General features: G+C 40.1%; 2 protein-coding genes across 2 annotated transcripts in view; one reads left to right on the top strand and one right to left on the bottom strand.

The window, feature by feature from the left end:
• The window catches only part of arhgap1 (Rho GTPase activating protein 1), a 31,965-nt gene extending 23,619 nt beyond the window's left edge, over nucleotides 1-8,346 (bottom strand). Inside the window, exon 1 of the mRNA XM_030066800.1 lies at nucleotides 8,254-8,346. The gene's annotated coding sequence lies outside the window, so the exon portion shown is untranslated. The remainder of the gene's footprint in view (nucleotides 1-8,253) is intronic.
• Nucleotides 8,347-8,873: 527 nt separating this feature from the next.
• Nucleotides 8,874-11,824, top strand: arl6ip6 (ADP-ribosylation factor-like 6 interacting protein 6). Its single transcript, XM_030071830.1, has 4 exons — nucleotides 8,874-9,339; nucleotides 9,846-9,899; nucleotides 10,594-10,726; nucleotides 11,589-11,824. The coding sequence occupies exons 1-4, from the start codon at nucleotides 9,177-9,179 to the stop codon at nucleotides 11,680-11,682; spliced, it is 444 nt and encodes a 147-aa protein (XP_029927690.1). The 5' UTR covers nucleotides 8,874-9,176; the 3' UTR covers nucleotides 11,683-11,824.
• Nucleotides 11,825-14,299: the final 2,475 nt, after the last annotated feature.

Here is a 14,299-nt window from a genome sequence, read left to right as displayed (position 1 = left end):
GGTATTTGGTGTAATTTTCTGTCATGTTTTAAATCTGTTACTGTACATAGTGTATATTGCACTGAAGCTTGATTTGAAGAAATATCGCGACTAAAACTGAAATCACAATATCTGCCAAAAAAAAATCGGAATTAGATCTTTTCCTAAAATCGTTCAGCCCTTGTTTTACAGATGATCTTGTGATGTCAGACCTGACTATGTTTGATCTCTTGTTCAGCCTGCAGGCAAATCTGATTTGTTTTTCAAAACCAAGTAATCATTCACTTCAATAAACTAGGTAAAATTTGCACCTTCAGGCATTATTAAAGCTCATTCATGCTTCTTGCAGTGTGTGTGATCTACAAGGCATCAGTGGCAATATTACATAAATGTGGCATGTGCAACACTGTGGGAAGAGGCTGCAAAGGGTCTTAGCACAGAGTCACAGTGCAAGGAGGTCTTCAGTAGAATGGACACACTGCAAGAATATGTGAGGCCAGTTCCAGGAGGTCACATAGCACATTAAACAGAGGGCTTAATAGAGTAAAATGAGGAGCAATCAAATGGACACTCTCAGTATTATTTATTTATTTTTTTGCACTGTGCATTGGTGAAAATGACCAGACACTGGTTAAGAAGATACACATTTCTATGTGATTAGGTGAATGATATCTGGAACGATTTAGCGGGGAAAAAAAAAAAACACAGCTCGTCAACAGCACATAGCCTCAATGCTAGTGGAAACAGTCTAAACTGACATCATTTTACAACAATTAATTTTATGTCAGCTTAATTCTGTCTTCATTATAAATATCGGGGCCATGGAACAATGGCAGTAATAGTTCAGTTACTGGTAAATATTTGGAATCCAAAGCAGTGATGCTTCTACAGCATTTAGCCCCATTGACCACCATATATTCTACTGTTTAGCAGGTGCTCAGTGCTGCCCCCGGTGAACAAAAGACTGTACCGCACTCTGTTTCTCTGTTACAACACAACAGTTGTGGTTCAGCTGGTTCACTCTTTTTAGGTTAGGTTAGGTCAGGTTAGGTTAGATAACACTGCAATGACTGGCTGGATTGCTACTTTAAAAGAAACTTGGGAACGGGAAGTGAACAGTACTGCATCACTGTGACACAGACTCCAAAGCTGCTTTAACCACAAGAACCATGAATTGACTGATGTCCACAGAGCTCCACTTGCAACCAGCTCTACATTTTATTCATTTCTAGTGCTTCAGGCAGCCAGCTCATTTGTCACATACAAATGTGGCTTAAATCATATTTGTAAAAATATGTTTCCATTGTTTTTTTTTTGTTTTTTTTTTTTTTGCTGTTTCAAATCTGATTTTGCCAAAAATCTGATTTGGGCTAGCAGTCTGAACAAGGCTTTGGTGTGCTGCTGTAATGTGAGAAAGAAAGAAAAGAAAATGCTCCAAGTGCTATTGCGTGGTGTTAGTACTTAGGTAGAGTGTGTTCTCCAATCCAACTGCTTGTGTAGTGAACGTTTCTTAAACCCAAATGGCTGTCAAGTGTGTGTGATTCTCAAATCCTACTGGTTGTTAAACATATATTTCGTAACTGTGACTGCCAGTCTTTCAGTGTGTGACATCCAATCTTCTCACAGTCTCATCACTGCGTATGCCAGGCTTAGCCCATCTGTGTTATAAGTAGGGACTTTAATGAAAAGACTGTGTTCTATTTTAAAAACCATTACAATGCATTTCATTAACAATCAAACTATCTAGGTCAGGGGTTTTCAGATTTTTTTAAGTTCTGGATCCCCAAATTGACTTTCTATAAGGTGAGAACCTCCATTTGAAGTGATTTTGCCTTTTAGGCGAGTATTTTGGTTTGTGTGATGTATTCAATGCTCAGGAAAGGCATCTTTCTTCTGCCTGCCTTTTGGGGTGAAATCTGCCCAGGACAAATTTCAAAGGAATCTTGATGAGGGTCTGCATGGAGTCACAGCCATAGTCGATGACATTCTCATATATGGCAAGCGTAAGGAAGAGATATATGCCATTTTGTTCTGATGCAAGCCTTTCCACCATTATGTGTATGGTCACTATAACACTGTGGAAAATGACCACAAGCCACTTGAGTCTAAAATGCAAAAACCCCTTGCAACAGCCCCTCCCAAATTGCAGAGGATGACACTACAACTTTGGAGATATGATTTCACCACTATCTTCAAATCAGGCAAGGACATTCCTGTTGCAGAGACCCTCTGCAGGAAGTCACTTTCTTGACCAGGATGACAGCCCCAGCAAAGGCATACACATGCAAGTGCATACTGTCTACAGCAGCTTACCTGTCAGTGACACAAAGCTGAAAAAAAAAAAAATCAGAACAGAAACTGCCAAAGATACACAAGTCATGATGCTAAAAAGGACAATCATGGAAGGATAGCCTGAGGAGAGAAGGTATTGCTCTCAGATCATATCAGAATATAGGAATCATCATAACAAACTTTCACACATAAACAACATCATAATCAAAGGTGAAAAAATTGTCATCCATGCCCCAGTACGCACAGAGATGCTATTCTGGATCCACGCAGGCCACATGGGCACAGAAACGTGCAAGCAGAGAGCCCATGACATCTTACTCTGGGCCAGGATGAACAAACAAATCAGGGAAATGGTTGGAATGTGCCCCATTAGTTTACATTTGAGTACAGATCTTCCAACACTCAAGAGTCCACAATAATGCTGCGTTCCAGGCCACCCGTAACTGGTAATTTACCGGTTAAAAGTGGGCAGGGCTATAGCCAAACCTGTGAATTCACACCTGTGAACTCGATTGTGCTCAACGTACTCCGACTTTCTTGTTCGAATGGAGACCAACTGAAGACGGTTGTATTTATCGGTTATGCCTGGAACGGTTTGAAGTCGTAACTCGTGACTTTGAAGTCGTGATTCACAGGTTCACAGGTCCGCTGGAACGCAGCATAAGCCACAAGATCCTAGAATTGTTACCACTGACCTGTTCACCTGAAAAAATGAGAGCTATGTGCTAACAGTGGACTATTACAGCCGGTATTTTGAACTTGACAAATTGCACAGCAAGGCAGCCTCTGCTGTGATACATAAACTGAAAGCAGCCTTCGCCAGACAGGGCATACCAGAAACTCTCATATCTAATAATGGCCCTAAGTACAAGTGTCAGGAGTTCGAAAACTTTGCCAGCACATGAGAGTTCACTCATGCAACTACCAGCCCACATTATCCACAAAGCAACGGCCTTGCAGAGGAGACAGCACATATATAGCCAAGTCACTTATGGAAAAGGCCAAAGCTGATAAGGACCCCTACTTGAGTCTCCTTGAGTATTGTAACACCCCTGTTAACAGCTTCAGATCAACAGCCCAGCTGCTTATGAACTGTCACTTATGCTCAATCCTGCCCAACACACCCCAGCAGCTCCAACCCAAGGTAGTCAGTCACAGAGATGCTCATGACAGTAGCGTCCAACGACAGCAACACCAAAAAAGAAATTATGACACCTCAGCCATGTCACCACTGCATGAAGGACAGAGCATCCACTTTCAGGAACACAGTCACTAGAAACCAGCAGTTGTCATCCAACAGGCTGATACGGACAGATTATACCAGATATGTACATCTGACAGCCAGGAGTGCAGACTGTTACACTGTTCTAGTTTTGTTGCAAGTCATTTCCTTGCAACCAAACAAACACCCAATCGTCACACTGATGACAACTCTGATTGTGACAGACAGCATACACCACAACGCACCACACCACATATCTCACAGACAGCATGTAAGACAAACCTCCACGCTACCCCTTACCAGACAAGATACTGATGGAAAGTCAAACCCAGAAGTGTTCTGGACTTATAAGAGAATGTAAAAGGGTGTAGGCGGATCACTGTCCTTGAAAGAAGAAAAGTATGTGCATTGTTAGAGGGGCTGAAAATTTTGTTTTGTCATGAGCAGGCAAGCAGTAACCTAACAGAATTTTTTTGACTTTGAGTTAGCTGTGAGTAGAACTTTAATCGATTCTTTCATTGAACAACAAAAAAACATGAATGTTGAAAAAAATTAACATATTCTCTATGCTCCCCCACCACAAAGCAAAAATAAAAATAAAAATAAAATAAAAGCATTTTGTTTCAAGCTTCTCGAGCCTCTGGTTTCATTTTTCCTCCATACTTTCCAGCTGATGCTGGATAAATGAATAGAAATAGGCTAGATGAATATATGAACACTCCTCAATCAGCATGCTAAACCAAACTGTAACCTACATTCTTGTATGAATGTAGGTTAGAAAACTGTAAGAAAACTGGCTAGCAGAAGGCAGAGGAAACAGCATCACTGCTGAACTAGCTAGCACCATGATAGATAGCCTCTTAAATAGCTACAGTATCACGATATTTTGATTTATTGTTGCCAGTTACACTTTAACCCAGTAAAATCATAAAAACATACTTGATTGGATATAGTTTGTGGGCTCAAATGTAGCAGTGTGGCTTGAAGAGTCCTGCTGCAGTGTGCAGGATTCTAGAAAAGATCTGTGCATGTGATAGAGGAATGCACAGTGCAGGGTAGAAATTTAGCTGAATTTGCATTAAATCTGGTTGTTTTAACCAAGATTATGCTGCAAGATGTTTTTTTAAACTATATTTAAGTTCCCTGTTATAGGCTAACCTGCAGCTGTGCAAATTTCCAATTTATGCCTGTTCATTCCCATATATTCCCATTAATTCCCATGGAAAGTTTCCAACTTTAAAAATTCCTAGAATTTTGCACCCTAATTGTTGGTTAGTTACCTTGTGATGTATATGCTTATATACTTCAGTACAAAAAGCTAAGCGGAAAGAAAATGGCAGTGGTTATGTTTCAGTATTGCACTAGTGCTGAATTTTGGCTGATAGTACGTGATTACAAATTTGTTATGGTTAATGGCACTACACTAACCTACCGAGAGTCAAAGTAGCGTACATTTTATTTTTCATAAAGGAAGGGGGATGTAATATTCTCACAGAATATGTTGGTAGAACTATTGCATGTAGTATTACAAATGCAATATATCAAGAGACACCCTACTGATTGCTGTAAGATGCTCTATATCGACTACGTTTACATGCACACCATATTCCAATTCGGGTCAAGATTCCGGTTAAGGTAATTGCGCTGCGGCAATTGGAATATTCCGTTTACATGTTACTTGGCATATTCCCGCGTTTTTCGGCGTATTCCACTCTCTTACGTAATGCGACACTCAGCCGCGGGGGACAGCAGTACGCCTACAGGTGTCTGGTCTGCCGGAAATACAGAAAAAGAAGAAGATGCTGTCGCTATTTCTGTTTTCTCCCATTGATATACTCCATGATATTTAAGTCTTTCATTAGCTGAAGGCAGACTGCAGTCTCCTGGCTCTTGCTGCTTTTCGCCATGTCATTCTCCCTGCTTGCAGTAACCATAGCAACAAAGACGCCCCAGGATTGCTTGTGAATCGAGCATGCGCAGACGTGACTGAATATTCCGGTTTGGGGCATTTTCCAATTAAGGTGTTTACATGGCACAATATTCCGGTTGGAACAGGCATATGCCAGGGGTCTTATTCGGAATTCTCTCCAACCAGAAGATGACCTTAATCGGGTTCGGTACGTGTTTACATGACTCGTGCGCAACCGGAATATTGCGGATATTCTGAATAATACAGGAATATGGCTTGCATGTAAACGTGCTCATTGTCTTGCCTGAGCAGACTTGATTGTCATTGGTTCATGACACGTGCTTGTTGTGGTCAGCGCAGCCCCAGTGCACACAGTGTGATTATGTGTGAGAGAGAAAATCGGCTTGGAATAAAAAATCTCAAATGAAATGTTACAAAACGGTATGACAGCTCAATTCAAAATATCAATTTGGATGTGTGATGAAATCAGAGATGGAGAGCATGTGTGTGAGAGTGTCAGTCACTCAGTGAGGCAGAGGAGAGAGAGAAAAAAATTAAATGCAATTAAAAAAAACAGCTACTTTTGCAGTTTTCACTTGCTCCCACAATTTCACTGCAGAAAAAAGGGCAAAAAACATTGCAAGACATATCGCAACTTTTCAGAGAAACCGTGAAAAAAAAATCTGGAATTTTAGGGACACAAAAATCCTGGAGGGGCAGGCAAATAGGAGGAGAGCACAGGGATGACATACTCAGTCAGCCAGAGAGAAACCAAGATGTTATTCACTGACTCAGCTAGCTAACTGTCAAGAACAGTCACCCATCTATCTAGTCGGTCAACACACCAGCTAGCGAAGCCACCTTCAGTATTTGCTCTAGGATTATTTGTATAGCAGTGGCGCAGTGCAGCATCTGCCATTCTGCCCAACCCTGACTGACCCCAACACCTGTTTCTAGGTGTGTGTGTTTGAGCCTTGTTAATAAAACGCTGTACTTTTGGTAGCAGCGCAGCACTGCTACTGTGCCAGTACAATGTGGGAAACAGTTTACAGAGCAATCCAGTGCAGCAGCCTACCCCTTCCTCCTCCCTATCAGAGCAGAACAGCACACAGAGAAGAAAAGAAGCTTAGTGTTTTTTTTTCCTCCAGGGGTTTGGGCACTGGTCCCTCTGAAAACTACACTGCAGAAAACCCTGAAAATAATTCTAATCCTGTTATGACAGAGCTATACAAGCAGGAGCGAAGACTGGCTGTTGACAATGCACAATATGATAATTACTATCTAGAACAGCATTCTGTTATGTACATTGTCCTCCACACGATTATCTTCATGGCATTTCTGCTCTGCTTCTGGATGCTGTAGGGTTCAAACTGAAGGTCACAAGTCCACATTATGTGCCTCGGCCCTGAGCACTGAGCCACCGCGACACATTGGATATAATACGCTGCATTGTCAATATCTTTACGTGTGACAGCCTTCTAAAGATAGCTCACTTTTGATACATGCGTGTGTGAAGCGTTTGCTGTTAAAGGTCAACCAAGTCTTATGAATTCTGAATAAACACAGCAACTGTGCACATGATCAACTGATGAATGATGCCCCCCCTCCCCCCAGGCCTGGCAGTAACAAGTATTTCACCTTGTTTGGACCTGTGACTGTAGCGCCACCTTTGGGCCAATCGATGTAAATTCTGAAAATGCTGCAGTGGTGAGATGCATCAATCACCTAAGTGTGATCAAAAGCCAATCTCTGTTGACTGAAACCTTGTGTGTGACTCACATGCAGAAGGTGACCAAATGAAAGAATAAGAAATTGTCTTAAAAAGTCAGACAGGTCTTTACAGCTCCAACACAGGTTCCACCACTGTGTACATATTTAGGCCTGCAAAAGCCAACCTTACTGTTCTCTCCTTAATACATTTAGTCAATATGCTCAGGCACTGAAGCTGAACTATTCATTAATAAATAATTCACCAGTATGGTTTACAATAAGCTGAGCTGAGGCCGTATGCTGTCATGAAAATTGCTGATGTGCCGTGAAGAGGACAACCTAAGCTGAGCTATGTCTCAGGCCCTTTAAATCACAAGAAAACTAGCTTGCTTCCATTAGCACAACCACTGTGCATTAAGTTGAAAGAACTTTATGGGAATAACATCCAAATATAATATTTTATTGTTGTAAGAGCGGCTCACTGGAAGCCGATTTTATCATCTGGACCTGTTTTCCACGAAAGTGCCTTAATATATGTTTTACAACGTATGTCTTTTTCCTAGAAAGCAAAGCCATATTAATCTGTTAGATTTTTGAATGGAGTTCGGCGTGACTTTACCCACACAAGAAGGAGCATCACGGTTTTTGGCTAACAAGTGGATAGCTATGATTAAAAACTAGCTAATTTTACGTTTAGTTAAGCAAGAGCAACAAGTGGGCGACTTGCGACTTTAAAGTTATCTGCTAAACTGAATAAAACGTTTAGTTAACGTTAGGCTAGTTAGGAAATTGAAAGAGGCCACCTTGACTGACAAACTGTTGCAAAGCTAAAAGACGTTAGCACGCTATTTCACTCAACGCAATATGCTCTACTGGGCGTTATATTTGCATACAGTTCTCGGCGCTGGTCATAAATATGATTTACACCTGTCTTTACCTTTCTGCGTTGAAATTCACCCTTGAATCGTATCGCCGCAGTATCCTATATCTAACTAATCAATGTTAGCAGCGCAAATTAGCTTCATGGCACTGTGCGGGAAAAGTGCATATTGTGGCTCGACCGCCGCACTTCCCTATTGACTGTGAGGTATGTATTATAGCACTGAAGATAACGCATAGTATAGTGATAATGGTTATTTACCGTAGTGATAGAGCTTTGAAACCAGCCGAGGATGTTTAGGGTGGCTGTGGCCGTCGTTGACTCGATCCGTGTTGTTGACACCAACAATCTGCGTCAAACGCCTTTTCCGGTTACTCTTTTCAAAGTAAAAGCATGCGTTCATGCCGCGTGCAAGCGTCCGTGAAAATAGGGATAGCCTAACTTTGTGAGAGTTTTTGAGGCGAGTAACCAACTGTGAAGATATGTAATATTAGCAGTTTTATGAAAGTGTATGGTGAATCGATTTTTTTCTCTCAGATTTATGAGGAGACCAGGTCCAGTAAACAAGAGGCTTATATTTACTTGCTGACGATTGGTTTAAATATTATAGCAATATTATGGCCTATTATAAAGTCAACGGGTACCTGTGATTATCTGCCTTGTTCTCCTTTACGGTGTATCATCATCACAATCATAATTATGATGATGATCATCATTATTATCACAATAATAACAATAATAGTTGTTATTGTTCTATCTATCTATCTATCTATCTATCTATCTATCTATCTATCTAGACTGATAGATTATGGGACTTCTTTGGACTACGAAATAGGAATACAAAAAACTACACTGACGGCATGTCACGAAGGACAATTTCAACGCGGAAGTGCAAAAGCTAAATGAGCTAAGGAAGTTACACCAAAAGTTTTCCTGTTTCTGGTTCTGTTTGGTTGTGGGTCTGTTCAAAACACAACGGAGAAACCGTACTATAAGCAAGGAAAGGGGTCGGTAAACACAAACAAAGCTAATCTCTGGTTCGTTTATATTTGCAACCGCTAAAAGTAATTTTTCCTGGAAAGTCGAGGGCTGCGACGACTGACACGGCAGAGGTTTGAAAGTGTCGGTCGGGTATCTTCGTCAGAGGACTCGCAGCACTCAGCAAGTGATTTTTGTGGACAGAAATGAATGTCAGTTCAAGTGAAGACGGTGGGACAAGCGGGCAACGGTTTAGCTACCGGAACGGCCCCAAACCCTGGTCGGTGGTCGCACTATCAGTCCTGGGCTCGGCATGCGCCGTATCCGCCGCCGGCGCTGTGTGCGCCTTCATCTACCCCGTCCTGAGAGGTGTGTGTCGGCCTGCTGGAGTGCTGTGCAAGCTGCTCCGAGCGAATTCACCAAGTAGATTTTTAAACCAAACCGAGGAAACAGAAAATAATGTATAAATAACCATCACTGGATAACAAATAACAGCTGCGTAGAGCATAGTAACACAAGGTGTAATGGTATATCTCCGCTGAAGAAAGTAAAAAATTTAAGAAATTATCATTAGACTGTGCCGGGGAATTTAAATCTGTTTAATGTTCTGGACCCCCAGTTTGACTTTCAATAGGCCACGGGCCCCCATCGATGGGCTTTAAATGTATCACTGTAATCATTATAAATAGTTTTCTTGTATTTTATTTATTTTGAGTTTGCCCATTCAAACGACATAGGCCTATTAAAATAAACAATATGGTGTACGTCACATGAATAAGAGAAAGAAACATAAACAGTGGTTTGAGAAAAGCTGAAAGACATGATGTGAATATATAATATTGATTTATAATGAAGTTATTGTTGTGGTCTTCCAGAACTGCGGACTGAGACAGTGAGAGGAGAGGATGGCACTGAAGTCAGGATACTGGGTGAGCATAATAATCAATGAATTGTGTCTCTCGTTTCACACCATATCTATACCTACCATGGCATGTTAGGCCATTGTAGGGAGAAAAACAATGATGGAGCCAGCAGAAGAGGGGTAATATTCACAGAGGAAAAAACCCAGGTTTTCCTAAATTAAAGTTGCAAATTTATGAGAATGAAGAAATGAGTAAAAAAAAAAAAAAAAAAACTCAAACATTCTCAGATTATAAAGTCACAAATTTCCAACCAAAAAACCTGAATATTCTCTGAGATTAAAGTGGTAAATGTGAGAAAAAACTCACAAATTTCTGAGAAAAAATGAGACAATTCTGAGGTTTTAAAGTTGTTTTTCTTCTACTGTGGGATTCAGTCTGAAGGAAGTCCTGGTGATCTGAAAGATAAGAAAGATAAGTAGAAGAGAAACAATTTTTCTGTTTTTTTTTTTTCTCTGATATCACCCCCCTCCCCCCTTCCCTTTTATCCAGCCACTGGTTTCTGTTCTTTCCACTACAATATGAAAATGAACTTTCAGAGTCTTCAAACTTTCTTCACACTAGTATTCCATCACTGTAATAAAGTCCTCCACATTAGTTTTCCTAAAGGCAGCAACACTGTTTTATCTGTTAATCATATCTGTTCGTCTCAGGTTTAAAAGGTTGAAGAAGTATGACAAGGATTGAAATGTTTGTGTTTTAGGTTTCTGGAGTATCTTGGTGTTGTCAGTGTTAGCTGGGTGGCTCTGCTGGGCTTTTTCATGGACTCTCACCTACCTGGACTCATACAAACCCAGCGGGGGGGTCGCAACCCCCCTGGCACTCTCCCACCTCAGGTAACACACATGCATGCTAACTGGCAGCAACTACTCAGTGGTGTGGTTTTTTTAATCAGTTCATCATTTACTCCATAAAATACGATGGTGTATTCAGATCATTTTAGGAGGGAAATTATTAATTATGGAGCTGGGAGAGGAGGGATATTCCAAGAAAAAAAACTAAAAAAAAAAAAAAAAGAATACTTTCTCTTACAATTATCTTTCCAAATCTTTCTTATCGTTCTTCTGAATTGGCCAACAATGTCTCTTCAAAATCCACATGCTGAAGAGAATATTATGATTCTGGGCTCAAATCACCAGGATTTCCTTCTTATTAAATCTCACAGTAGAGGAGAAATGATTTTTTTTCCAGTTTTTTTCTCCTTAATTTCTGAGTTATTTTTTTCCTAAAGTTGTGAAATGTGTGAGTTTTTTTTTCTCATGCAACTTTAATCTCAGAATTGCTGAGTGTTTTCTCAAAAGTTTTTGAGTTAAAAAAAATTACCACTGTAATCTCAGAATTTCAGGTTTTTTCTCATAAATTTCTGACTTTAATTTCTGAATTTTTTTTCTCACAAATTTGTGACTATAATCTCCAAATTTTTGAGATTTTTTCTCATAAATTTGTGACTTTAACCTCAAAAATATTACCCCCCCCCCCAGTTCTGTAATCTTATTTTTCTTTTTTTTTTGTTGTTGTTTCTCCCTACAATGGCCCTAATATTGTAATAAAGTGTCAATATTTGGAAAAGTTATATGGGAAGTTCACAGAGCTCAACTGTAATGTTCTGTGATTGTGTTTAATAACTGATTATGATAAGGAAATCATGTCTCTTTACGTGTGTGTGTTTGTGTGTGATTTTTTTGCTTGTTGGTGCAGGCAGGTGCCAGACCAGGGTTTCCACATGGACTACAGTGTTGCTGTCCTGAATGGCATCATGGCCATGCTTACCGTCATCTGGACCCTCAGTTGACACAGACACACACACACACCCTCCCCGGCTTGGTATTTCTCCCTACATTAGCACTGACACACTGTCTTACTTTATGTCCCAACGCTGTACAATCAGTCTCAACTTGCATGAAAACCAGCAATAAACAGCCACTTTGTACATGTATGTAGTGTGGGAAATATTTTTATTGATCTATATAGCGATTCAGATAATACTCACAATATGCATGTAATCATTTATTAAGAGTTATTATTATTTTTTGTTAAGAGTGTCAATCATAGACATCATTATGCTATTCAGAGAGTTTGCTGTGACTCAGACTTTGAATGGACATAAATCAGCTCAGTTTACTGTACCCATTAAGGTGATATAATAAATCCATTCACTGCATCAGATTTTGAGTTTGAGCTATTTTATTCTTATTGGACAAGATAAGTATAGAGAAGAACCAAGTATTAGGTTTTTTCAACCACAGTAGCCTCTTTCTTTCTTTCTTTCTTTCTTTCTTTTTTTGTCTTCATCCAGCTGTGGTAGAAGTGGGTTTGTGGAGTTATTGTCCCTGGGAAGAATATTTTCATTAAAAAAAGAAAAAGGCTCTGACCTGGGAACCAGTGTTACTGAGTCAGAACAGAACTGCTAGGAGATGTGAGTCAGATTCAGAATCAGGGGCGCTGTAGCAGCCGTAATGGGGGAAGGGGGGATTCAAGGGCTTCCTCCCCCAGGATACAATTATACTGCACACTCTCTACAGGCCTACAATGATATATTCTAATCTGCTGGCTGTTATCTACAGTGTCATGTCTCCCCTCACTCCTCCCCTAGTGAATTCTTCTCTCCTTTCTCTCCTCCCCCCACCCCTCATGGCCTCTGTCCTCTGCTTTCAAAATTCTAATTCAAAAGTGCTTTATTGGCATGACAAATAGGAATCACAGCATGTAATGACTACAGTGTACAGTATGTAGTTACATATCCACATGGAACATCACATGTATGTTATGTTGCACAAACATGCAAACATGAAGGACAAAAAAAAAAAAAAAAAAAATCAGTACCTATACCAAATATATAATAATAACAAAAAATATATAATGATAGCACCCATATACAACAAAGCAGAACATATACATATACAGAATCTAGCATCACACATAGAGGTAGCTAAAAAAAAAAAAAAAAAAAAAAAAAAAAAAAAACAGTAATGATTACAATGTATGTGATGTCCTGTATGTCATCACAAACCTGCAATCACACACAGGACAAGAAATCTGCACATACACAGCTGGGGGACCTGACCTGTCACCTCTTTCATCATTGCTTCAAGGCCATACACAATGTCTGTGGTCCTGTCCACGTTTCTCTGAAGTAGAAAGTTGATAGTAGTTGCAGTTGTGGCTTTGCGGATTGCAGTCAGTCAACTGATATGTTATTAGGTAGCCTCATTTTTAAACTGGTAATATCCAAACTCACTGGTTTAAATAACAATTTTATAGTATTTCCCGTGTTTGCTGAGCAAGAGTTTTGTCCAAAAGGAATTAAAGGCAGGTCAGTTATAGACCCCTATCCCAAATACAGGCCGGATTTAATGACTGAAGCAAATAAAAGTCCGGGTTTTTAATTGAAGTTTTATGTTATTTACTGTGTCATACAGCTTGTAAACAGCCAGAGCCGAAGGAGCTACTGTTCTGTTGAAACCTGCAATAACAGACATATAGCTCTCTCTTTCACTTTACAACTAATGTTTGCATTTAATGCGCAACTAAGGGAGAGCAGAGAAAACGGCTTTCATCGTATCCAAATTGCCGCACATTTCAGCACCATGGACAGCGAAGAGCTCTGATTATCATTTGTCGTTTGTTGAAACCGCAGAAAATAAAGATTAAAAAAAAAAAAAACTAAAGTAAAATTCTAAAATAAAGTTTTAATGAAAACAGGCCCGACCACACCGGCTGATTTCTATCTTCAGTAACAAGTTTGGATAAATTGGGGGGAAGAACGCTTCCAGTCACGGACATCAGTTGTAGGCCACAGGCTGCTGGGCTCTTACCTAAGGCAGCTGGGCAACACACAGTCGAAAATCACAGGGGAACGAACAAGTTCAGCCACTGACACTCATATTCACTGACGGGCAATCGGGACATGTCAGAGGTCTACTTTCTTCTCATAGAAACCTGATATAAAAACCTGATTCCCAAGGTCTGCAAGCTACCATACCGTGGCATACCTAAATGACGCCTATGGGTGAGGTAGATGAAAATAGTTTGTGATGGCACAATCACAGTCTGGAAGAGATGACACACAACAGCACACTGGAGTCACTGAGGACACATCAACTGTTGATGTGTAGTTAATGGAGAGCAAGTATAAGTCATAATAATAACCACAAGGTGGCAGGCTATACATTCATTTGGGATGTTTTTCAACTCTGGAAATTCATTTCTTCAAGCCAGTGTTTGGATCAACTATGAAAAATATACTGCAGTCTGCCAGCTAAATGTATCTGACAGATTCTCACATTTCTTGCTCTCTTTCTTCCAATTATTGAAAATGATTTCATTAAAATCATCATCACCATCACGTCCAAGGGGTTTTCAAACGTCTTCATGTCCTGGACCTCCATGTTAACTTTCATCGAGCTGCG

Source organism: Myripristis murdjan, chromosome 2, assembly GCF_902150065.1.
Source record: "Myripristis murdjan chromosome 2, fMyrMur1.1, whole genome shotgun sequence".
Lineage (NCBI taxonomy): Eukaryota > Metazoa > Chordata > Actinopteri > Holocentriformes > Holocentridae > Myripristis > Myripristis murdjan.
Note: the sequence above shows the minus strand (reverse complement) of the source record. Positions and strands in the feature narration are given on the sequence as shown.

What these genes read in the sequence shown, in the direction of transcription:
- arl6ip6 (XM_030071830.1), top strand. Translation starts at nt 9,177, where the DNA reads ATGAATGTCAGTTCAAGTGAAGACGGTGGGACAAGCGGGCAACGGTTT. An exon ending in CATCTACCCCGTCCTGAGAG is followed by an intron (nt 9,340 to 9,845) that starts GTGTGTGTCGGC and finishes GTGGTCTTCCAG; the next exon opens with AACTGCGGACTGAGACAGTG. An exon ending in CTGGCACTCTCCCACCTCAG is followed by an intron (nt 10,727 to 11,588) that starts GTAACACACATG and finishes TTGTTGGTGCAG; the next exon opens with GCAGGTGCCAGACCAGGGTT.